General features: G+C 44.2%; 1 protein-coding gene across 2 annotated transcripts; it reads left to right on the plus strand.

The window, feature by feature from the left end:
* The first annotated feature begins 2,541 nt into the window (after positions 1–2,541).
* On the plus strand, positions 2,542–25,139 carry pacsin3 (protein kinase C and casein kinase substrate in neurons 3). Of its 2 annotated transcripts, none has more exons than XM_080528635.1 (11): positions 2,542–2,958; positions 5,589–5,657; positions 10,955–11,055; positions 11,728–11,884; positions 12,849–13,084; positions 13,376–13,531; positions 14,419–14,594; positions 16,147–16,267; positions 18,612–18,745; positions 20,676–20,839; positions 23,717–25,139. In XM_080528635.1, exons 3-11 carry the CDS (start codon positions 11,002–11,004, stop codon positions 23,830–23,832), a joined length of 1,314 nt encoding a protein of 437 aa, XP_080384761.1. In that variant the 5' UTR covers positions 2,542–2,958; positions 5,589–5,657; positions 10,955–11,001; the 3' UTR covers positions 23,833–25,139. The 2 variants fall into 2 exon arrangements, with proteins under 2 accessions (XP_080384761.1, XP_080384762.1); XM_080528636.1 differs by having other exon boundaries at positions 20,676–20,766.
* Positions 25,140–26,019: the final 880 nt, after the last annotated feature.

Consider the following 26,019-nt stretch of genomic DNA (forward strand, 5'->3'; position numbering starts at 1 on the left):
TATTGTAATTTCTAAGGAAATGAAAGAAGTTGGTCTGTTACCAGTAGAAGATCGAGTAAAACAACTAAAACTCAACCATATGTTTGATATAGTTCATAACAGGGCCCCTAGATATGGTGAGAAGTCTACATGATTATAATACAAGAGGGAGTATTATGTCATGCAGTGTTCCTCTTGTCAAAGGTAAAACAGTAAGAAGCTCCTTTTTCTATACTGGGATTTCTTCATGGAACCATCTGCCTCTGCATATTAAGCAAAGCCAAAGCAAAGCCATCTTTAAAACAAAAGTGAAGTCATATTTATGGGGAGAACTAATGGCTCACCCTTGAGAAAGGGAGGGTGATTCCAAGTTGTTTTGTAGTAGTAGTGAGCGGATAGTTTTATGCTGTGTTCTTATGCTGTTTTTATGATGTTTTTATGCTGTGTGATGTTTTGTTTTATTTCACTTTATGTTTCCATCGAGGACCACTTTGGAAACAAGTGTTTTAAATAATGCTTTTAAGTGCTATCCTCTGGACATTACTTAGTGTCATGATGCTTGATGATGTAAATTCCTAATAAAAAATCAAGGAAATTCATTTTAATGGCCATTTCAACACTAAGCAGATCACTAGGCTTCCGGCCACTTAGTGTGGAATTGCATGGGTTGTTTTATAATTGTGGAATAGTGTGGTTTGTTTGAAATTAGTGAATGTCTTTTGAAAAAGTATTGTCATGCAGTGGCGAAGCTACCACGGTGGCAAAGGGTGGCAGCTGCCACCCTTGAAAAAGGTCCTGCCACCCTACTTGCCACCCCAGTTACACAGACCAACTGATATAATTTGTTGTATTATTATTATTATTATTATTGGATCTTTATTTTTTATTTTTAATCAGAATTCAGTGTAAAATCCTAAAATTCTCAAGTTTGAAAAATAAACTCAGTGTTCCACCCCTCCGTCCTGAATGGTTGCACCCTGGGTCACGTGACGGATTTGAGTTTGCCCACTGAGCTGTCAGTCTCGTGGAGCCTGTTCAGGTAATGTTAAATGTGCTTTTAACTAATTATGTTATTACGTTTAGAATTCATTACCTAATGGATATGTTTAGTAAATGAATGAATGTTTTGTTCATCAGTGTAACGTTATTTGTCGAGTTATGAAGCGAAGACGTTTTTGCAGTTCAGCTGTTTACCACTTAGCTAAGTTCGCTAGCTATTTAGCTCGCTAGCTATCGTTAGCTACACAGATACAGCTTTTACTCACTGTTTAGCTAACGTTAGAGTTAGTATAGTTAACTATGAATTAATTCATTACAATAATCAAGTCTACTCGAAACAAATGCATGGATGAGTTCAAGGGCTTGCTTGGACATGAAACCTCTCATTCTTATTATGTTTGTTCTGACGATCAAGTTCAGCACACGTTATTCATGTTCCTTGTTTATTGTCTCCGAATGAAAGAGATAATAAAATGTGGGTTAGGGTTAAAAAAAAAAAAAAAATCTCCTACAAACCTATGTCTTTGTAATAATTTACTGGATAAGAGAGAAACCCGTACACATGCACACTAGTTCTATATGTAGAACAGGCAATAAGGGATGATAAATATACATAAATATTAATCACATATTAAGATGGCCACAAATTATGGCCACGCTAAAATATCTGCTTGCCACCCCATGTATAAATCTCTAGAATCGCCACTGTTGTCATGTCTAGATCAAGTTTCACCTGATCATTGTATTCAACCCACCTTAGTAACTAGAGAGGAATCCCATGGTAAACAGTTGATTGTGATATGGCATGTCATATATGTATGATTGATGATGATAGTTAGTTAACGCGATTCTACTAACCAGTAGAAACAAGTTACTTTCTGCAAAAGCCAGAGAAATACATTCGGGTTTTTTGGTCCTTTGCACCACTACATCCAGGTGATGGTGCTGTTCTCCAGCAAGTGCAATTCAACACAGCAGTTGGATTCAGTGGGCCACATTTGAGGCTTTATTGTAAATGTTTAATAAAATCTACATCATATTTAAAAAGTTCACAGATGATGTCATCGCATAATGTATACAGTAGTGTATTTGGGTTTACGCAACGATGACAATGATGAGGAGTAGGATGCTATTTGTTATAGTTGCAATATTACAGTCAGTACTTTATTGAGAAAAAGTATTAAAAATATATATATTTTCAAGATTATTTCTCTACATTTGACTGTTTTATTTCATTAGGCCTTCATTTCCAAACTCTGTCTACCTAGTTTAGCCTGTGTTTTGATCTCCACGCCTAATTCATGAAATGTGGGATATATGCTATATGCATCATATTTGATGATGGAATAATCACACCAAAAAATGTGAATGCAAATGATGATCATGCCCCCCATCATATGACCTCACTGTAAACTAGACACATAGTGTATATAGTGGCTTTCCTCCAGTCAGTGAAGGGTTAAGGCTTGTAATTGGATGAATGGATATGGAGTGGAGGCTCCCCAGCATCTGATTACAGCCCTCCCAGCCCTCTCTCTCCAGCCCAGACCAGAGGGAGGGGTCGCTGCCTTTGTACCTGGAGCACCACCGCACCATGGGACACTTTTGACGGATATTTTTTTTCTTGCCCCGTTTCTTCTGAGTTCAGCAGGTTTGTCCAGTTTCCACCGATGATGATCTTATTGCTGCCAGTGCTACCTTCATGCATCTCAACAAGCGGATCAGGATACCGGAGAAGAAATGCATTGAAATGGCATGGGGGGATCTGCCAGGGCCGGCGTTATTGAATTTGAATAGGCCTCCGAAAGGCAAGTTTTAGTGATCTGAATTTGGAGGAGAAGCATTTTCGGGATAAAAAAGAAAACAGCACTTTTGGTTATGGGAGACGGGACTTACGGGACATTTTGCAGACCGCTATTTGTGTTAATCACGCGATTGTCCGGGAGCAGCAGGGAGCGACGAGCCTAGGAGCTGCAACAGGTAATGGTCCCAACATTTTGTTGCCAAACAACCATCACGACCATGCCATCTGTGTTTCATACGATCTAGACTTAATTGTATCATGTATGACTCCATGTGTGTGGTTACATTGTAGCCGATCACTTTAAATAAGCTACGAATTACATTGTGTCGGCTCGATCCATGATCCACCCAGATAGTCAACAACACAACATGCAAAAGAATCAAGCATGTTTCATTTGATGGTGTGGCTTTGTTTTTAAACAAATTATTTGTGTTTATTGCATGTATGTACATCTAGGACTCGATCTGTTGTGTGGGTAAACAATGAAGGAGATTATAAACATGTTGTTGCCTTCTATGCCAACGTGGATCGACGTGGTCGTGCCCCCAAGCCAGGCAACTGCTTGCCGGCGATGATTAGTATGTTCCAGGCCTACATGAACATGTTTCAGTTGAATTAAATACAATTCCACACGAGCTTTAAGTTTGCCTGTTCCTAGTTATGCCTTGATCCTGTGCTGTGGTCTGCCCAATCTGTTCCAACAAGATTGTAACTCAGCAGCTCCCAGTGTGGGACTGAAAGGGCGTCTTGTCATAGGTGCCCCCCCCCCCCCTCTCAGTCATAGGTGCCCCCCCCCCTCTCAGAGGTGCCCCCCCCCTCCTCTCAGAGGTTTGTGTCCATAACACTTTCCATCTGACATCTGACTGCAATGTTTATGCTTTTGTGTCAGTGTGTTGTTGCTGTTGAGCTGGGGGGTTCTGGAGGTCTTTGTACCAACCAAGGATGTTCAATTATATTGTTATCTCTTTAGCAGATTCCAATTGTATTTAAAAAACAACACAATGTCAGTTAGAATGATAAGGTTCTATTCTCCATTTTGGTCAAAATTTAGTTTTTTTACATGATCTGATCCATTAGGTGTTTATTAATGCCTGTGTGGTGTTATTTTTAAAATGTTGAAATTTTTGAGTTAGTAATTCATAAAATACAAAGGTTCCATCTCACAGAACATAATGGAATGTAAAAACTTTGACGCTCAATATCTCTGAACTACCCTAAACGGAGATAGAACCGTATCATTCTAAGATCATGACAACATGTTATTCCCCTCATCTACACACAACATGAACATTAAGATAATGATGCCTGTATGCGTTAGTGAGAGGAGAGTCATAGTGTGCTCTCTCTCCACCACTGTCTGGTCCAGAGCCATTAGCCGGCCTTTGTCAGCATTTGTGCTTCTTATGTAATTAGGCCATGGGTCTCTCAGTGCAATAATCCATGGGTTCAGTTGTTCCAATTACTGACCTGTTTGTTCATCAAAGCCATGTGGGAGGCCTCCAGGGGGGTATTCCATCAATGTCGCTAAAAGGACAAGCCAGGCTTATTTTGATCAAATCTCGCAAGACTGTTTACATCAAAACAAGATCAAAATAAGCCTGGATTTTCCTTTAGCGACATTGATGGAATACCCCCCCTGATCTAACATGACTGCTAATGGGATAGTTCATCCGACCGACATATACATTTTCATGATCTTAGATTGGACAAGTAGGAAGTCGTGGATCCACCTGGTAGACGTTGATTGTTTTCACTTGCTTTAGCTTAGGGTTAGCATACTTGAGTGCCCAAAATAATGTGGAGGCAGTCCCACTCATATTTTTCATTCCATTGGACAGATATAGTGAAGACAGACAGGACAGTAAGGAGAAGAAGGGAGAGAGAGGGAGGGCATGAGCCGGATTCGAACCCATGCCGACATAGACATGTGTGCACTGTAGACCACAGGACCACCCCAGGCCACATGTGGCTGGTTTCTGAATCAAACTTGCTGAGCATGCTTGTCATTTATTTGGAACACATCGTGGGGTGTGTTGCTCAGTAGGGTGTGTCAGTCCTGGTTAGTAGCCATGTCATTTTCCCCCACTTAAAGCTGGCGAGGGAATCATGTTTGAGCCTGATGTTGCCAAGGAATGTGAGATAAGTCATGGGTGATGTCACTCGCTTGCCGTTTTTTTGGTTTTGGGTCTTGTGTTCGATTGATTTCTCAAAGTGTGACCAGTTCTGAGGGTAATAGGACAGAACAGATATGACTTGCATTAGCCTAAGAGATTCAGTTCATATTTAACCTTTTTACCATTGGTTTATTGTGACTAATGTTTGTCTTCTGATAAGAGATATTTGTAGGTTTTAAAGGTTTGACTTGGACAGTTATTAACCTATTGTACACACCCATGAAATGAAAATTAAAATGAAAATATGACTGCGATGTAATCACATGTCTTGACTCTTGGGTAACATTTGGTTGGTGTTTCAACATTCGTGTCAAATGGATCCTTAACCTTATTCTCTACTTACTGGCAGGTTATTAGAAGTGTGATGTCTTTGACCTTTCAGACTTGGAGGGTCTTTCCCAAGACCATCATACTGGGTAGTTTTCCAGCACACCCATGACTGCTTTTCCAGCACTTGTATGTGTGGCATTTCACTCTTGAATTCAGAATCTGCCACCTTTTGGGAGCCAGGACTTATAATAACCATCAGCCACGTCTTGCAGTGATCTTGTGTGTGACTCTCCAGGGCTCTCGGTGTGCTCCTCTGACACGGGTCTATCTCTTAGTCCTCACCCTCTCCCTCTCTTCTACAGGGCCAAGGAAAACGCCAGAGTCCCCCAGAGAGACAATTCTGTCCTCACCTCATTTTTATTACATCTTGGGTAAGTCCTCTTGGGGTTCCACCCCTACACAATTAGTGTACAATGTGTTTATATGATGTGGATGTGGGTTTTTGCAATTTTTGTTGTCGATTTGAGTTGATTTTGGTCGTCAAAGGAAGCCAGTTATTCATGCTGTATCAGATATTTTACCCACATTGCACGTACATGCATTTGTACATATGGTAAAGGTTGGGGAGAGTTATTATCAATTACCCCTCATCCTTTGAACCTAAATTGTCCTAATTGTTTGGCAGACATGGAAAAGGACACTTCTCGACAGCACCCGTTAGACTTACAGTAGCATATAACATGTTTTACCTCATCCAACTAAACTGCTGCCCTCTCCACTTGGGGGGGGTTGATCTGTGTGACCTTTGATAATCTATTTCCCCATAATCTATTTCCCCATTCCTCAAGGGATTATGCCCGTATCTACCACAGTATTATCTTCCTCTTTGCCATGATTCACAAATTTTTTTAGATGGTGGTTCCTGGCGCTGTAAATCTCTTAATAACAACGTGTTGAGTATCCCTGTACAACACAGCTGTTAACCACTATTGAAAGCATGGGAATGAGAGGAGACACATTCTCTGCCGAATACTCTGCCAGCAGTGAACTGTAAACTGTAAAACGTTTCCTTTGTAAGCAGCACTTAGCTAGCGTGTTTCCTCTGCTGTGTGCAGGTATCCATCAGAACAACAAAATATTTATTTATTTATTTTTTTTTTCATCAATTTAGTTTTTTTCAGTGGGGATCTATTTAGCTCTATTCGTGAGCTTAGAATTATAAGGTTCTATCTCCATTTAGGGTAGTTCAGAGATATTCGGCCGGTTTCAGAGACAAGGCTTAAGCCTAGTCCTGGACTAAATCACACTTTCAATGTAAAATCTCCATTGAAGATGTTTTTTAGTCTAGGATTAGGCTTAAGCCTTGTCTGTGAAACCGGCCCATTGAGCGTCAAAGTTTTTACATTCCATTATGTTTTGTGAGATGGAACCTTTGTATTTTATTAATTACAACAAAAAAAACAAAAAAAAACAAAAACAGGCATTAATAAACACCTAATGGATCAGATTATGTAAAAAACTAAATTTTGACAAAAATGGAGATAGAACCTTATAATTCTAACGTCACGTATTTAGGATTTGAATGTTGTTTTCAGGAAGACTAGCGAGATTCCCTGAGGATGACACGGTCACACTTTAAACTCCACGACGTTTCACGAAAACCCTGAGCTATGGAGCCGCACACACACACACACACACACACACACACACACACACACACACACACACACACACACACACACACACACGCTCGTATACATTAATCACATTAATGACGGCAAGTTTCCAGTGTGGCTGCTGGCTCCTCCTCAAACTGACCCATTTTGTAAAAAAAAAAAAAAAACAACAGGAGCCAATTTTCGCTTTCTTACCCTCTGCATGAGTACCACTGGATGCCAGACCTAATGTTGAAAATTGCTCTTGTCACTGTAGTTATCTCTGGATTTAGTTATTTATTCATCTAGCTTGACTTGACTTTGTGCATGTGTCTGTGTTTCTGTGTAAGCTATGTAAACCAGTTCCACATGCCACAAGTTGTGTTCTTGAAGCCACATTAGAGGGGGTGAGAATGGGGGGGGGGGGAGGAGGAGGGTGGAGGGGAGGGTGGAGTAGCTCTCATAATGGGTTCCGAATGTGCTGCCATGTGGTATCCAGTTTCCCCCCTGTGCTGTGCTGTGCCGTGCTGTGCTGTGCTGTGCTGTGCTGTGCAGTACTGTGCTTAGCCTTGGCCATAGCCTGCTAGCACTAAGCAGCAGTCATCCAGCACTGCGCTCTTTTCCATGAAGAGTTCAGCAGCAGAAGCACAGTCCTCCTCCCCAGTCCTCCTGCTGTCTCCAGCAGCAGCCCAGTCAAGCCAAGCTTAGCCAAGCTCCCTCTGAGACTTTCACCTCACACTGATTTAGCCAGACACATTTCAGGCCCAGCGAAGTGATCTGGATGAACTGCAGTGTCTAACAAAACAAGTCAGTGACGAATGGAACATAAACATCCTCTACTTACAGGGCTGTTGTCCAAATGAAGGGCTGCCTTTGCCTTGCAACACACACACACACACACACACACACACACACACACACACACACACACACTCTACTTACAGGGCTGTTATCCAAATGAAGGCCTGCCTTGCAACACACACACACACACACACACACACACACACACACAAACTGTTGCCTCAGGGTGTGTGTGGTCATTTGTTCTCACATCACATGTGGTTATGTGGTTATGTGGTCTCAAGCTGTAATTTCAAAAAACCTCATGCGCTTATCCATATCATGAAAGATAGCATGGTAGGTAGATAGATGGTAATGTATAAGGGGGGCAGGTATAACAAGTGAACAACAAGGTCATTCAAAGTCATTCTCTACTGAAACTCTACTGAAGGGGAATGTAGGCCTACAAGCAGCATGGTTTTATTTGTCTGCCATCTTCAGTTATGCAGATGTTTAAGGGTGTTGTTGTTGGTCATAGAAATGTGCAGAGGTGGAATTAATGAAACGTTTTTCTCAATGGTATTAATTTAGCGTCAATATGTAGGGGACACATTTTCACAGAGGTGATATTCAGAACATGTCATTGAATCAAAAGACAGCATCCAAAATGTAACTCTAAACTATGTATTCGGAAAGACGTGCAGCATATATTCCCTTGGTTTAGGCTATATGCAGAACAACTGAAATACCAGAGGGCATAATCATGGGTGTAATTCTGCAGGACATGCCATGTTCAGACGTAATCTTCTGTGATTATGAACTGGGTTAACTCTATAGCTAGCCGCTCTGCATTGTGTCCAGCTGTTCGTCTCCTCTCAGTCTTCGTAATCCTGGCAAGAAATTGATTTCAGCGGCGAATGAGAAATCCATCCCATCTTTTATCTGTTGTAAACGACCACTTAATGTCTGGATCGTTTGACTCCAGACCTCTGCTCTCTGGGAGATACGGCGCGTTAATCGCTTTGTTCTCCCACCACAGGCACTGAATAATATGAATAATGAATAACGAAAATAATTTAAATATTTAATTCATTTAATTTAACGAATTAAATAACTTCCAGTAACTATGTGGTGAAGTAGCATGTGGAATCATGTGACCTAGATACTCGGCTAAAATGTCTTCCTTCCTTGTCAGCTGTCCATTGAATAGAGACTAGCGGGTGAGAGAACACTGTTGACCCCTCCGTTACCTCCTGCCCTAGGGGCTGTTTGTTGTTGGGTCTCATAGTCCTGGGGGTGAGGGGGCTTCTTAAACCCCCTGCTTCAATCACACTTGTCACCCTGCATCCCCACACCACCGTGCTTTTCCACTATGAGATGGACCAGAGATATTGACTTTCCAATTAGCAGCCCCGGTTGAAGTGAGCCTCTCAACGATGTTCCTGTTTCGGCATGTTAGTGGGAAATGCCTCCTCTGCTAGCATACTTTCCACTATGCCCCCAAGCCCCCCCAAACCCCCCCCCCCCCCTTTCTGACTACGCCTCCCCTGCCCCCCCTTCTCTATCCTGCAGGAAGTTTAGAGAAACTGAATGTAAAAAAAACAACAACTCTGGCCATCTACATCTACAAGTCCTCCTCATTGCCTCTTGCATCTCCCAGGCTGTCCGTTTAGAATCTTTTTAATACCACAGTAATATTGCACAGAGCTCTGTGTGGATGTAAACAAACAGCTGATCATGTACGTACGCCACGACCCTCAGCTTGAGGCTACTCATAATGCTCACCATGGGTTGTTCTTTGAAACTGTATAATCAGGAGTTGCCATATGTGCTAGAAACAGGCCTCCTGTTTCCATTGTATCATATCCACATGGGCTATAACCTGTTTTAGACTTAAGAATAACAATGCTAGCCTACATAGTCAAATGTCAAACACATTGAAAGGGTTGTTGTTCCAAGGCCAGTGCAAAGTAACGTTTTGTACATTTTCCCATTTCCAGTCTTGTTAAAGAGCAGCTGGTGATTGGGGAGCGTTGAAGAGACTATGAAGTCTTGATAATGGCCGTTCCCTGAGCTGCTCTTTCTCCTGAGCTGTTGTGTCTGTCAAAGGAAGCTGTCTGACCTTGGCACCAGTAGCTAATACAACCAGGAACGGGACAAGGGGGGAAGTGAACGTATATGGAAATGTGAACTCTGTTCAGGGTTCATCTGCTGAGATGGGAACACATTTTTAGCTAGCTTAAGCAGCGTACGAAGCGATTCAGGAACTTGAATGTGTCAGCGGGGGCTTTGGTCATGAAAAACATATTAGATACAAGCTTTTTAGGTTGGCATCCGATTATGACTGGCTATTAATACGCTAGGCTAGCTGAACGAGTGCGGTGTGGGTGGACTTGGGTGGCAGATCAGTATTATCTTAAGAGCCCCAGTCATGCTGAACAGCCCCACCCAGCCAAGAGCAAGACTCTCTCTCTCTCTCTGTCTCTCTCTCTGTCTCTCTCTCTCTCTCTCTCTCTGTCTCTCTCTCTCTGTCTCTCTCTCTCTCTCTCTCTCCCTTTCTCTCTCTCTGTCTCACTCTCTGTCTCTCTCTCTCTGTCTCTCTCTCTCTGTCTCTCTCTCTCTCTGTCTCTCTGTCTCTGTCTCTTCTTCTGCTCAATCCACTCAGACAAACACAGACACTTAGAGGTGGGAATTGCTCTGCTCAGCTCTGCTCTACTCTGCTCTGCTCTTCCCTCACCATCCCTCGCCCTGAAGGATTACTGGATTATACTCTCAGACCAGACGCATTTTGCTCTCTGAGGAGAGGCTGGGGAGCCTATTCTAAAGACTGGAGGTTGTGGAGTCATATCAGATGACTAGATAATTCATAGTGCTCTGGATCAGTTGATTAAAAGACATAGAAGTCAAAAGTGTGAAGGGAAAAAAGGAGAAATGGAAAAAATCCAAGCCATCTTTCTGCCTATCAATTGCTCTGTAATTAACTTGATGAATGCTTGCCAAGCAGGGTAACAATGTACTTGTCTCTCATACGTGATGATAACATGGCCTGGCAGTTCTTCAGCATGTGCTCTTGATGATTTTCACTGCTGGAGGTTTGAATGTGTTGCGTATTTTGTAACACACCGCCGTAGATAAATCAGTACAAGTGACAGTCGATCTGACTTCTGCTCTCTTTCTCTCTCTCTCTCTTTTCTCTCTCTCTCTCTCTTCTCTTCTCTTTCTCTCTCTCTCTTTCTCTCTCTCTCTCTTCTCTCTCTCTCTCTCTCTCTCTCTCTCTCTCTCTCTCTCTCCAGTTTAACAGATAGCCGCCATCATTCCGTGCTGCAAGGGTGACCCCAAGATGTCTTCTAACGGAGACTTGCGAGACGTGGGGAGCAGTGATAGCTTCTGGGAGGTAAGTTCAACCCCTCCACCCCTCTACCCCTCTACCCCTAGAGCCTGACAAGGTGCTGCCAGCCAGAGCTCGCATGAGAGGGTCTCTCCCTTCTCTGTCTCGTGTAGGAGAAACGCTACAAGGCAACACAACATAATGAGTCCCTGCTGATTCCACATTTCCATGCCCAGGCTGAGAAGGGTTCCTCCTCCCCCAGTGTTAACTCCTTTACTCCTGTCCTCCCCTACCGCCTCAAGCGTGCCCCACAAGTCATCACTTGCTCTGAGGGGAAACTAGGCAGGCAGCCACCGACTTGAGTGTTTCTGCAATGTAATGTTACCCCACTCCCCTGGCCTCATGCCACTCTCCATTTAATGGTTAAACCGTTCGGTGAACATCTTTGTTGTTTTGCTGTATTGAACTGTCTCTGTCTACTGTATTGAACAGAAAAAAGAGAGGAGGAAACTTCACAGAAAGACAGCTGTGTCGTGTGTGTTTTAGGCTGACATTTACAGTAACCTCTGGCCCTGTCTCCAGATGATTCTCCAGATGTTTTTCACGTGCCCTCCATTCCACTGAGGTCAAGTGTTTTTTCCTGGTCTTGTTCCCAGAGAGAGCAGGTTAACTCCCATATTCTCTCAACACTGTGCCTTATCCTCCCGATGTGTGTGTGTGTGTTTGTCTTTGTTTTAGCCGGGACACTACAAGAGGACAGTGAAGCGCATCGACGACGGCCACAAGCTGTGCAACGAGCTGGTCAGCTGTTTCCAGGAGAGAGCCAAGATAGAGAAGGGCTATTCCCAGCAGCTCAGCGACTGGGCTAAGAAATGGAGGGGCGCGGTGGAGAAAGGTGGGGATTAACACGCAGACAGACGCTGACTCACACGCCACACTAGATCAGAGGTCTGTCCTCCCTAACCCCAAAATAGAGTCTTCCCTCGAAAGACTGCACATATCTCAAGCCTCTCGCATCAGTTCAGTCTCCTTCTATCCCTTCTTATGAGCGAGTCGAACCGATTCGACCACCGTTCCCGAGAGGAGGAAATAATTTACTAATTGGATGATGACTTCCACTCTCATCAAGTTAGTCTATAGTATAGTATTACGAGGTTCTGTTAATTGATTGTCTGACGCCCGAGCGTAGTTCCGATTTCACACCCTATTAAAAGTGTTTGCACTTTACTTACAACTTTACAGTTGTATGTCTACAGTTTTACAGTTAAAGATACGATTAAAAAAATAAAAATAAAAGTTTGAATTGAACTCCCACTTCAAAGTGGAGCAGGATAGATGAGCGTAATAGATTATGGTCCTTAGAGGCTCACGGGGCCAGCGTGTGCTCTCCACAGACTCAGACGGGACATGTGACCGGCCGCTTAAAGCAGCAGACTTCACAGCTGTGGCCCAGTTCTCTGCAGCGTTGCTTTTTAAACCCATGTGGGGAAGGTGCAGAACGCACACACTTCAACAAGAAGGATGGAGAGCTGAGACACAGAACGTGCCTCTGGGTCCTCGGGGGTTGACGAGAGTGAAACAGGACTCCGTTAACCCTACGTTATCCCTACGTTAACCCTACGTTAACCCTACGCCACCCCCCCCCCCGGAGGGAGGAGGGAGGAGGGTGGAGGGGTGGAGGGAGGAGGGTGGAGGGTTGAAGGGTGGAGGGAGGAGGGTTTGGGGTGGAGGGTGGAGGGAGGCTGTGCTGTAGAGCTGTGGTTCACCACTCCTCAGGGGTTCATAATAATGATCAGTGCCGCCGCTCGGCTGAATGTCCCTCCTAAAGACCTCTTCACTCCTCTCCCCCCCCCACTCAGGTCCACAGTACGGCACCCTGGAGAAGGCGTGGCACGCCTTCATGAACGCGGCGGACCGGCTGAGTGAGATCCACCTGGAGCTGAAGGAGCACCTGGCGGTGGAGGACAGCGAGAAGGTCCGCAACTGGCAGAAGGACGCCTTCCACAAGCAGATGATCGGAGGCTTCCGAGAGACCAAGGACGCGGACGAGGGGTTCCGCAAGGCGCAGAAACCCTGGGTCAGGAAACTGAAGGACGTGAGTGTTTTTATATGGTATTTGAATTGTATTGCTAGTAGTTTTGTGAGTTAGTCGTCATATCCGATCCGCGTTTGAGTGGTGATGATATAAATTAATGTATTTCTTTTCACCTAAGGTCTCAAACACAATACGTTTCCCCCAATATTTCAAGAACTTCTTGGCCTGTTGTTTTTAGTGAAAAGGTCATTCTCTCTCCATGCTTTGAATATTTGTCACAATCTCTATCCAGTCGGTCTTTTGTTGGAGGTTTGGGCTGTAACCATAAATGAACGTGTTGCTCTGTCCAAGGTGGAGGCGTCTAAAAAGGGTTACCACCAGCTCCGGAAAGAGGAGAGGACGGCCGTGACCCGAGAGACCCACGCCAAGGCCGACACCTCCAAGTCCCAGGAGGAAGTCCGCAAATTCGCAGACCGGGTCGAGAAATGCAACCAGGAAGCCGAAAAGGTACTGAAATGTCGCAAAAAAATACACTTTCACATTTTCTGTTCCAGCACTGTTATGTAACTAGGCCAGACCAGTACAGTACGGCTCAGCTCGGTTTAGCCCTGTCGTGTGAAGGTTCATTGTGTTGAATAGAGGATGTGTTGTCTTGAATTGTTTCAGTGCAAAGCTTTGTTTCAGTGGGTATGCCATAGATGCAGTCTGTATTCAAGTTTGAAATGGTGGGGTGTGCATATCGATGTGCCTTTAAACATGACCATCTGGCATGCTGGGACTTGTCGAGTGTCAGCCCTGTAGCACAGCAGGTTGGCTCTGGTACACCCTGTACGTGTTGAGGGTGTAAGTCTCTCCCACGCCTAAACCACACTGCTAAACAGGTTTGAGGACGTACACACACAGTAGCCACGGTTCCATTCAAGAGTTAATAACATAACCGAAACATAACATATCCACGTATCTCTGGCTCTGAGTCTGCAACAACAAATAAGGCTTTGTCTCTTTGCCCATAGCTTAGTATTATAGCGTTATCTAAATCAATTCAGTCAATGTGGTAGAGCAACACAACGTGTAGATGTTATCCAATGATGTTAACTGGGGTGGCTGTCTAACGATCGCATGGTTGGCAGATCGGCAGTTCAAACCCCGGCTGGCCATATGTTGAGTTGTCCTTTGGCAAGACACTTGCAAACCCCAAATTGCTCCCAGTGAGCGGGCCGGCGCCTTGCATGATAGCTTGCCGCCATTGGTGTGTGAATGGGTGAATGAGAGGCCATTGTAGTCAGTCCATTTACCATTTATGTTACCTATGCTGTCTGCGGACAACGACAATCTCGGTAAATGGATTGTGTGTGTGACCTCCATGGATTGTGTGTGTGACCTCTGACCTCCAGGCGAAGGAGCGCTACGAGAAGGCCCTGGAGGAGCTGAACAGGTGTAACCCTCGCTACATGGAGGACATGGAGCAGGTGTTTGAGATCACGCAGGAGGCGGAGAAGAACAGGCTGGGCTTCTTCAAGGAGGTCCTGATGGACATCCACAAACACCTGGACCTCACCAGCAGCGACGGGTAGGAGGCTTACACACACACACACACACACACACACACACACACACTCATTTACTCACCTCTTAGAGAGGGTGTGTGTGTTACCATGGCATGGTCATACCGTTCATCTGTAACTCTGTCACACCGTTCCTAACCATTAAGTTCTAGCTGGCAGTCACTCTCGAAAGGCAAGAGCTCAATTGCAGAATAACCTAATTGTGAAGTGGTAGGTCATTAATCTGTCTGGTCTAGTGGATAGTGAGTTGGACCACTACTAGTGTGCCCTTGAGTAAGGCACTTAGCCCTCAGTTACTCCAGGGGGAATGTCCCTGTAATTAGTAATTGTAAATCGCTTTGGATTAAAAGCGTCTGCTAAATGGAACATTAATTAAAATTAGAATCAATGTATGGTTCATCTTTTTAAATTCCATATTTTCTATATAATTGAGGATTGGACTTTCTTTGACATCTACAAGCTTTCCACTGTGGATATAAAAAATAAAAAAAATGCATCTAGGAGTAGTGGTGCAAATATTTCAGGGTTAAATTCCCTTGTTGAAATGCCCTCTGTTCAACCACGTATGTACCCAAGGAGTGAATGTACAACCGCTGGTGTTGACCATTAACTAAATGCCTTTCCTATCAGCTCCTTTCTCTATTTAGACAGAGGCCGGTGACCATGGGAACATTGTTGATCGATTGGTTAGGCCTTTCCGACTGAGCAAATATTCGGTGGAATTTGCCCACATCCTTAAAGAGATAAACCTAGTGAGGTAACGTAAGGGAGGGTGTGGATCAATGTGTCAGGAGCCTGAAGCAGCCTCCATAATCCCATTACAAAACCACCTTCACATACAGGTGAAGTCAGACGTTAACATAGTACACCTTTGCCAAATACATTGGGTGGCCTTCCACAAGCTTTCCACAATAAGTTGGTGGAATTTTGGCCCATTCCTCCTGACAGAAGAACTGGTGTAACTGAGTCAGGTTTGTAAGGCACAAGCTTTTTCAGTTCTGCCCACAAATTCTCTATAGGATTGAGGTCAGGGCTTTGCGATGGCCACTCCAGTACCTTGACTTTGTTGTCCCTAAGCCGTTTTAAGCCAGTCATTGCATTCCCTGTAATTGTTGGAATGTTTCTCAGAGCTTGCTCTTCCTTTGCCCCTATCCATGTCATTCTGTGTGTTAATAAAATCCCTATTTAACTATAGCTCTATAACATCTCATCCACACATCTTGGATCACACATGCTGTTTATCGTATTTGATCATTGACTACAGTCTTCCAATCTAGAGTTACAGAATATAAACTCCTCAAAAAAAAGTTAGGAAATGTTTGGCACGTTTTTTTTGGCCGCTACCCACACGGTTAGCTTTGTTGCTCATTCCACGAATGCACGATCCTTACAAGTTGTACCTTGTTGACTAATCAGGCTTTCCAACAATGTAAAACACAGGGTAAAGGGGAGGAATAATCCACCGATAAATAACGTTTTCCGAACTTTCTTTGAGGAGTTTAGAATGGTAGTCCTGTGATGATGACCAGAAGAGTTTGTTGTCCCCCTCTCCTGCAGATTCAAGGTTCTGTACCGTGACCTGGGGCAGACCATCAGCGCAGCCAATGACAGCGAGGACCTGAGGTGGTGGAGGAACACCCACGGACCTGGCATGAGCATGAACTGGCCTCAGTTTGAGGTAAAGCAGCTGTGGACATGTGGGATATTCTGATTTAACCCTTGGTTACTGCTTTAGACCTATGTGAACATTTTTTTTATTTTTTATTATTACTTTATGAAAGGATGCATACATGTGTGAGTTCCAATACAAATGGAAAAAAAGTGTAGAGACAAATTAAACTGCATTTATTTTTGGTTTCTCAAACAGTTTGTGTGAATGAAGAAATGGAAATAAGTGGAGATTTACATAAAGGGTTAGGGTTAGTTAGTTGTGAACGGTGTGCTGTGTTCGTATGAATGCTGTTTCAGTCAGAGCTGTTGCCCAGGGAGAACATAGTGAGCTCTCGGGTGCAGTGTTGGTAAATTCCAAATGGGTCTGACATTGAATGGGCTCTTGTGTGACTTGTGGACCTGAGTGGGTTCTGGAATGCTGGATGGCTCTCACGCAGCCAAAGCCTCTCTCCTTTTGCTTTTACACACACACGCACACATGCACACACACACACACACACACACACACACACACACACACACACACACACACACACACCACACACAGAGGGAGGTCTCAAACTCTCTCCATGTTGCTCCTCAACACTTCCACTTTACACTCCCACTCTACAAGGGACAGCCAATGCTATTTTGCTATATTTGTGGAAAATTACAACTACTGTATATCGGCCTTGTTCGGAAATCTCTCGCTTCGGAATGGTCAATTAGAAGCTGGTGATTGGCTGGCACTCAGGCTCATGTAGAGTGGAAAGCAGGCAGGCAGGCAGGCATTGAGTTTCCAGCTCCAGCGAGACGACTGAGAGGCTTGGTGGAGTGAGGCGCGACTCTCCTCTGTCTCCGTAGGAATCTTTTTGGCATTCCCACTGGTTTCCCAGCACACAGGGAGCCATTGTCTTGGGCCTGGGGAGCGACACAGCTCTGTGCCCTGACTCTGGCAACAGACGCAGGTCTTCTAAAAGCTCTCTGGGTGGATATTCAGTATCTGTCCTCCCCTCAAAGACGATGTCTCAACACGGAGTGGGAGAAACCGTATCCCGGGTTTCTGTCTCTGTCAACAGTGTGTTTATTGTCTGTGAGCTTTGTCTCTCTCCAGTGTTTCATCACATAACGATTTGTTCTAGATTACGTGGCCTGCGAGGTGGCTCTTCCTTTGTTGAGTTTGGGTGTGGTCCGATGAACTGAATTGATTGTATTACACAATAGGCTAGATGGATATGAAAAATACACTGACAGAACACTTTATTAGGAACGCTATACTAATACTGGTTAGAGCAACTCCCTTTGCTCTCATAACAGCCTCAGTTCTCCAGGGCGTTGATTCCACAAGATGTTGTGGAAACATTCCTTTCAGATTGTGGTCTGTGATGACATGATTGCGTCACGCAGTTCGTGCCGGTTTTTCAGGTGCGCTTTCAAGCTGTGAATCTCCCGTTCTACCACATCCCAAAGGTGTTCTGTTGGATTTAGATCCGGTCGCTGGGAAAGTCACTGAAGAACACTGAACTCATTGTCATGTTGATGAAACCAGTTTGAGGCGACTTTTGCTTTGTGACATGGTGCATTATCATGCTGGAAGTAGCCATTAGAAGATGGGCACATTGTGGCCATGATGAAGGGATGCACATGGTCACCAACAATACTCAAATAGGCTATGGCATTCAATCCATGATTGGTATCAACGGGCCCAAAGTGTGCCTAGAGATCATTCCCCCACACCATTACACCACCTGAATGAATGAGAAGCTGTGCAGGTGTTCCTAATAAAGTGTTTCACTGAAGTTATGAGTTCATAATAGCATCATACATTAGTGCAATGTTTGGCAATAGTGTGTGCATGTATTGGAGATTCTCCACTGAAAATTCTTTATCATGCAATCTCATTTTTTTTTTTTACTCAATGTATTTTTTATTTAGTTTTCAGAGACATTGCAGTACGCAACAGACATAAACACACAGAGAAAACAACAAAACAAAACAAAAACAGAAACAAAAATAATAATAAATAACAGTTCACAGAGTACTTCTCATATATAATACAAAGCCATTTTTAAGAAGTAAGAGGCATTGTTAGACGTTCCACGTAAGAAATGAAAGGCTGCCACACTGCACTAAACCTCCCAGTTGATCCCTGCAATGTGTATCTCATCTTTTCCACCTTGAGAAAGTACATGACATCACAAATCCACCAGCCAAACAAGGGAGGACGATCATTCTTCCAATTCAAAAGTATAAGACGTCTTGCTAAAAGAGAGGAGTAGACCATGCAATCTCATTCTTGCTAACAATTTTTCATGTCTATTTAGCACTATTTTAAAGTGTGTGTGTGTGTGTGTGTGTGTGTGTGTGTCCAGGAGTGGTCCCCTGAGGCCAACCGCTCTATCGGCGGTAAGCAGAGGAACAGTCGGGCGGAGGACGTGGTCACCCTGACAAACATCGTGTCTTCAGGCGAGGACGTCCCCCCCCAGACACCCCAGGAGACCATCAGGTAACTCCTGTCAGCCTTGGCTGTGCCCTCCCAGAAAGCCTCCCGCTACAGTACAGGGTCATTCTCTATACAACCAATTGCCTGTTGAGGTCAAAAACAGCCAACATTTGGTTTATTTCATGTGTCATGTTTTATGTGGTCTATCAGTTACGGTCTATTGTACCTAACATGTTTATTGTAGGTCCCTCTACAATACTGCACCAGTAATTGCCAAGCACGTCGTGTGCTTAGAGTAGGAAGGAATGGAGAATTAGGAGATGTGGTGGATCTTGTTGTTCTGTCTCACTGTGGCCCTATGGGAAAATGAGTGCTAATGAGGACTATTTTATTGTTCATTTGTTGCTAAATTAATGATGCTGTTTTTCCTCAGTCTTTCAGAAGCGTGACAAACCAAACATAATCTAAAAGTTCTAAATGCTAAATATATACAGTACGTTAGAGTGTTTAGACTATAATTATTGTAACTTGTATTTGGCTGTATTCTGCTACTGTATTTGACTTGTGGGCCCAATCCCATTTCTTATTTTTACCTCTACCCCTCTTTTTCGAGTGCCCCTCGATTTTCGACTTGCCCCTCGGAACAGAGTCACAAGGGGTAGTGGTTGAAATCATCCTCTACGAAATGGGACAACCCTTCAAGACCCTGATACGTCATCAGTAGTGTCATAGAAAAGCATCGCGACAATCGCGATTCGTTCACAACTTATACGTTTCACGCTATCAATCGGTTACAGGTCATCAAATAAAAAAGAACAATGTTTCATTACCAGGCCAGTTCGTGACAGAATATCGGTGCTCTGTAGGCTAGAAACCCCCCCTGCTCCTACCCTGCCAGTCTGTAGGCTAACAACCCTGCTCCTACCCTGCCAGTCTGTAGGCTAGCAGCCCCCCGTGCTCCTACCCTGCCAGTCTGTAGGCTAACAACCCTGCTCCTACCCTGCCAGTCTGTAGGCTAGCAACCCGTACTCCTACCCTGCTAGTCTGTAGGCTAGCTACCCTGCTCCTACCCTGTCAGTCTGTAGGCTAACTACCCTGCTCCTACCCTGCCAGTCTGTAGGCTAGCAACGCTGCTCCTACCCTGCCAGTCTGTAGGCTAGCAACCCTGCTCCTACCCTGCCAGTCTGGAGGCTAGCAACCCTGCTCCTACCCTGTCAGTCTGTAGGCTAGCAGCCCTGCTCCTACCCTACCAGTCTTCACTGGTATTAGAGGAGCGGTAACAAGTGCAGCAACTTCGCTGCTGGACTTCAGTTAAATTTCTGGCGTCATATGCTATCAAAGGGGGGAAGTGCGACATGGAAATATGTCTAAATGTGGACTGTCATGCAAAGATCTGCCTTAAAACAGTTGTGCGATTGTTTTGTTGTGCTTGTTATAAAGACAATGTCTAGAATACATTTAAATGACATGGTTATTATCAGTTTTAAATCTTCCATTTGTGGTTTTCTTTTGTTGCTTGTGCGTTCGCCACTATCTTGCCGATGGTTCGCAAGGCATTATGGGAGATTTCTCACAATGCACAAAGCGGAGAGGTCGGGCTAAATCGTAGGGGCGAGGGGTGTATTGGGAATGGGCCATGTTCTTTCTTAGTAACTGTGCTACCCCAAGGAGTTAGCGTCCTGTATCCAGCCAGCTGCAGGCTCTAATTAGTAGTGTTTGTAGTCAGAGCGTGTGTGTGTGTGTGTGTGTGTGTCTGTGTCTGTGTGTGTGTTTGTTTGTCTGTCTGTCTGTGTATATGTCTGTGTACGAATTGCCAAATACACAAGCAATTCTCTCTTTGGTCGTGTTGTCCAGCTGTGCTGCTGCAGGCTAGGATGATGATCAGTCGATCATCTCATATCCAATTTCTAGAGGAACTTTTCTATTTTGCCAAGAGATCCTAACACTCTGCCCTTCTTCCTTCCTTCCTCCCTCCTTTTTTCCCTGACAACAGAGTTAGCAAAGACTACTCCTCTGACTGGTCCGATGAAGACAGCCCCAAAAAGGTCATCGCCGCTAATGGCGTAGAGGAGGAGGAAGAGAAGGTAGAGGGCGTGCGCGTTAAAGCATTGTATGATTACTCTGGGCAGGAGGCGGATGAGCTGAGCTTTAAAGCAGGTATTAATCCCTACTAATGCTTATTAATGGCACAGACATCTCCCCACACACACACACACACACACACACACACACACACACACATTCACTCACCCACATGTACACACTTCCACGATACTCACTCAAATTGGAATGGTAATTAATGTCTGCATGGCAGCCACAGCTAAACACATTTTGGCCTTCTAAACTAGTGGCATAGAGGCACTTTATTAGGAACACCTGTACACTTGTCAACAGTCCAAGCTGGTGGAGGTGGTGGAATGGTGTGGGAAGTGTTTTCTTGGCGCACTTTGGGCCTGTTAATACCAACCAATCATCTCTTGAATGCCACAGCCTGTTTGAGTATTGTTGCTGACCATGATCCTTCATGGCCACAATGTACCCATCTTCTAATGGCTACAACCAACATGATAACGCACCATGTCATAAAGTAAAAGTCACCTCAAAACTCTCTACCCAAATTGAGGTATTCAAATGATATGTGTGCATTATTATTATTATTTATAATCAACTGTGGGGCGTGTGCAGTACACGTGTGTTCCCTAAGGTCTGATTTATTTTCATCTTCCTCCCCTGTGTTGTAGAGTGGAGGTACAGTAGGCAGCCTGATAGATGGTTTCACCTCCCATCCACATGACCTCACTTGCCAACCACAGCTTTTATAAAGCATTCTTGTATTGTATACAGAGCTTTGAAGGTATTCATATGCATTCTGGATGGTAGACATTCAAAACTAAATCTGTAGATGACAAGAATGCAATTTATGGTTTGTCAAAAACAACAACAATATTGAATCATATGATTATCATTATGATAAACATATGATTCAAGCACCACTCACACTCACTGACTCGTCAACATTGCAGGTAAGTATGACAATTGTGTTAGGACAATTGTGTTGATGACTGTCATCTAAACATGATTTAGTCGTTTTTGTATGTTGTGTATGAGGTGAACCATGCTCGTTATTTATTCAATCGTGATGTTAGAATTATAAGGTTCTATTTCCATTTTTGTCAAAATTTAGTTTTTTACATAATCTGATCCATTAGGTGTTTATTAATGCCTGTGTGGTGTTATTTTTAAAATGTTGACATTTTTGAGTTAGTAATCCATAAAATACAAAGGTTCCATCTCACAAAACATAATGGCATGTAAAAACTTTGACGCTCAATATCTCTGAACTGCCCTAAACGGAGATAGAACCTTATCATTCTAAGCTCACGAAATGTCCCAAGAGATGTTCCAAAACACTTTCTGCTTCGTCATATCATATATATATGATTTATACAATATCTTATTGAACGTCACAGGAGAGGTAGTCTTATCCCTTTTATTGGAAGTTAACTCCCATTGGCCAGAGGGTCCCAGAGGGGTCCTTGCCTAATGAAAACAAAGCAGCACTCTGATTGGTCAGATCCCAGGAAGCTCTTCCTCATAGTAACGTTAAACCAGTCTGAGCCCCCATCAGGGTCTAGAGGTTAACTAAGAGCAAATGTCCTGGTCTGTTCTATCTGTTCTATCTGTTCTATCTGTAAGATTAGTGGATATCTGCACAGGGGGGCGTCCTGTCTGCACCATGGGGGGTGAGGAGACTCTGTACTGTAATGGGACTTGATATGTCCATGTAGAGGCCTTTAGTTTGACTTTGCTCAGCACATATCAAGACTGATAGCCTTATGTTTGGTCAAACTTGATTATAATGTGCGCCGATAGATAGCGGTTTGAAAAAGACATGTTGTTGACATTTCACAACAGGCCAGGTTAACAATCCCCCAGGCTAGTCTGTCTAGTCTTGTGAATCAGTCTTCTGCGTTTAGCTTTAGGTTTCTACTCCTCAAAATAACCCAAACATTGTTTTCTCTCCTCTCTACTCTCCCCTCCCCTCCCCTCCTCTCCCCTCCTCTCCTCTCCTCTCCTCTCCCCTCCCCTCCTCTCCTCTCTCCCCTCCCCTCCTCTCCTCTCTCCTCTCCTCTCCTCTCCTCTCTCCTCTTCTCTTCTCTCCTCTCCTCTCCTCTCTCCTCTCCTCTCTCCTCTCCTCTCCCCTCCCCTCCTCTTCTCTCCCCTCCTCTCCCCTACTCTCCCCTCCCCTCCTCTCCTCTCTCCTCTCCTCTCCTCTCCCCTCCCCTCCCCTCCTCTCTCCTCTCTCCTCTCCTCTCCTCTCCCCTCCCCTCCTCTTCTCTCCCCTCCTCTCCCCTCCTCTCTCCTCTCCCCTCCCCTCCCCTCCCCTCCCCTCCTCTCTCCTCTCCTCTCCCCTCCCCTCCTCTCCTCTCCTCTCCTCTCCTCTCCCCTCCCCTCCTCTCCTCTCCCCTCCTCTCCTCTCCTCTCCTCTCCTCTCCTCTCCCCTCTCCTCCTCCTCTCCTCTCCTCTCCTCTCCCCTCTCCTCCTCCTCTCCCCTCTCCTCCTCCTCTCCTCTCCCCTCTCCCCTCCCCTCCTCTCCTCTCCTCTCCCCTCCCCTCCCCTCCTCTCCTCTCCCCTCCCCTCCCCTCCCCTCCTCTCTCCTCTCTCCCCTCCTCTCCCCTCCCCTCCCCTCCCCTCCTCTCCTCTCTCCCCTCCTCTCCTCTCCTCTCCTCTCCTCTCCCCTACTCTCCTCTCCTCTCCCCTCTCCTCTCCTCTCCTCTCCTCTCCTCTCCCCTCCTCTCCTCTCCTCTCTCCCCTCCTCTCCTCTCCCCTCCCCTCCCCTCCTCTCTCCTCTCCTCTCCCCTCCTCTCCCCTCCTCTCCTCTCCTCTCCTCCCCTCCCCTCCCCTCCTCTCCTCTCCCCTCCTCTCCCCTCCCCTCCTCTCCTCTCCTCTCCTCTCCCCTCCTCTCCCCTCCCCTCCTCTCCCCTCCTCTCCCCTCCCCTCCCCTCCCCTCCTCTCTCCTCTCTCCTCTCCCAGGTGAAGAGCTAATTAAGTTGGGCGAGGAGGACGAGCAAGGTTGGTGTAAAGGGCACCTGCAGAACGGAGAGATGGGACTCTACCCTGCTAACTACGTCCAAGTGGTCTCCTCCTGATGAGCTGCCCCGCCCCGGTCAATTACGCAGCCAATGGTACAGAGAGCAAGAGAATGACTGACAGCTACAAAAAATAACTGACAGCAATCTCAGTGCAACCAGTCTCCCCCCCACCAACAACAACAACTGGATGCACTCAATGTTTCTTTGTGTGATAGCTGTTGCTCAAAAAACAATGAACAGGAACACATACTGTACACATACAACTAATGATTCCTTAACAAAAACTAGAGGATTAGCAAGGAGAATGGAGATTTTTTTTCCCTATGGAAGTTATCCTCAGTCTTTGGGAGGAACGCTACCAGTACCAGTGCCTTTGAGAAGGATACCAGGGACCTCTACACAGCATTCTTCTGCCGTGGGAATGGCAGAACTGAGCTAGTGGATAAGGGCTGTGTGATGATGTGATGGGCGCCCCCTGGAGGACAACCCATGGCATGACCTTAGATCGTGAGAAGAACGCTCTGGGATTTGACTCTTCGTTCAAGACGGACTTTTCAGTACCTTTCACTCAAAGCACAATTCACTTCAAGTATTTATTAAGACAATGGTCCACAGTTTTTTCCGCCGTTTACTTCTTTTAGTTCGTTCACAGGTATGTGTACAGTTCTTATTTCCCCCCCCCCCCCCTAATAGTTTCAGTTTGTAAAAACACTTTGATACATGTATGGGTGTATTTTGGATAGTATGTAGATGACAACAATGCATTCAAACCCATGTTGGTTCACTTTGTTCATGTGGACGTTTGTTTTCACTACAATAGCCATAGTTTCATATTAGATAAGGGATATGAGAGGAATTTTGTATAAAAGGATACAGTGGTTCCATATTGCCTGTGTTACAGAAATGTTATTTTTTAGCAATATTATCATTTTACAGCACAGTCAAGACTTTTTATTTACATTTTAATGTTTTTTTGATTGTTTTTTATGAGAATTGATTTATTCTCGTTTAAATCATTTAATTATATATTTTTTCTCCATATGAATTTAACAGACTAAAACAGAGAGGGTAAGACGTGTAGTATTTAGTTTGTTTTAACCTGTGGGAGGAAGTATGCCAGCTCACTGTGAACATGGTTTTACATAAAGCTACTGTAACACGCAATATGCTAATCTATGTAAAAGTTAAAATAAACCTTTCAATCCAATCCCTATCAACTGGGTTGATTATTTGAAACTTGCACATTTGCATGCCAGGTAAGACATCAGTGAACACATCTAACAGCGATACTGACTGACAAATTACTATGTGGATCCTGTTTATAAGCATCAAACTACATGAGGTGAAATGTACAATAAAAAGATGTAGACACATTTTCATTGGAAAGATATTTGACTAGACTGTAAGTATTCTGCTAAATGACTAAAAAGCGTAAGTGTAAAATATACCAATCCCAGATTCCCCCTTTAATGCTGCTAATACTGTATCATTATGTAGCTAATTATGTGTTTTGTAGCAGTCAAGTCTACTACGTTATGTCTTAATATCTATGCTGCTGCATTTGAATAAATCACTGTCCTCTTATTTCTAACAGAAAGATTGTGCTATTCATACTCGTTATGAAACTCAAGAACAGAACAGGAAACATTAAGATGAGGAAAACATATAAGCCATCATATCAAACATTTTAAATGACACATCACAATTTAGAGCAAGGAGTCTTAGACTTATTTGAATGCCTGAAGATAAGTCCTCTGCATGTGCCACATGATGTCATAAAACATTGTTTAGGACATGTTATGATAGCTTATTACCATTCAGAGACATCGTGACGTTAGAATTATAAGGTTCTATCTCCATTTTTGGTCTTTTTGTTTTGTTTTTACATAATCTGATCCATTAGGTGTTTATTAATGCCTGTGTGGTGTTATTTTTAAAATGTTGAAATGTTTTAGTTAGTAATTCATAAAATACAAAGGTTCCATCTCACAAAACATAATGGAATGTAAAAACGTTGACGCTCAATATCTCTGAACTGCCCTAAACGGAGATAGAACCTTATCATTCTAAGCTCACGACATGCTACAGCATCTGTATAATAAATCATGTTGTTGGTCATTTCAAAACCTTGAATGATTTTGCTCTTTTTTAGTTTTGTTAATATAAGTTGTTATTTTGTTAGCTCAAGGATGTTAGCTCATTGTTGTGTTAAAGACAAGCTGTGTGTTGGTTCTTAGTGTTTGG

The sequence above is a fragment of the Nansenia antarctica genome (genome assembly GCF_963989245.1).
Source record: "Nansenia antarctica genome assembly, chromosome: 4".
Taxonomy (NCBI): Eukaryota; Metazoa; Chordata; class Actinopteri; order Argentiniformes; family Microstomatidae; genus Nansenia; species Nansenia antarctica.

Excerpts from the sequence above, each read along its gene's own strand:
- pacsin3 (XM_080528635.1), top strand. The coding sequence starts at position 11,002 with ATGTCTTCTAACGGAGACTTGCGAGACGTGGGGAGCAGTGATAGCTTC. Across the intron at positions 11,056-11,727 it reads GCAGTGATAGCTTCTGGGAG|CCGGGACACTACAAGAGGAC; the intron begins GTAAGTTCAACC and ends TCTTTGTTTTAG. Across the intron at positions 11,885-12,848 it reads GAGGGGCGCGGTGGAGAAAG|GTCCACAGTACGGCACCCTG; the intron begins GTGGGGATTAAC and ends CCCCCCACTCAG.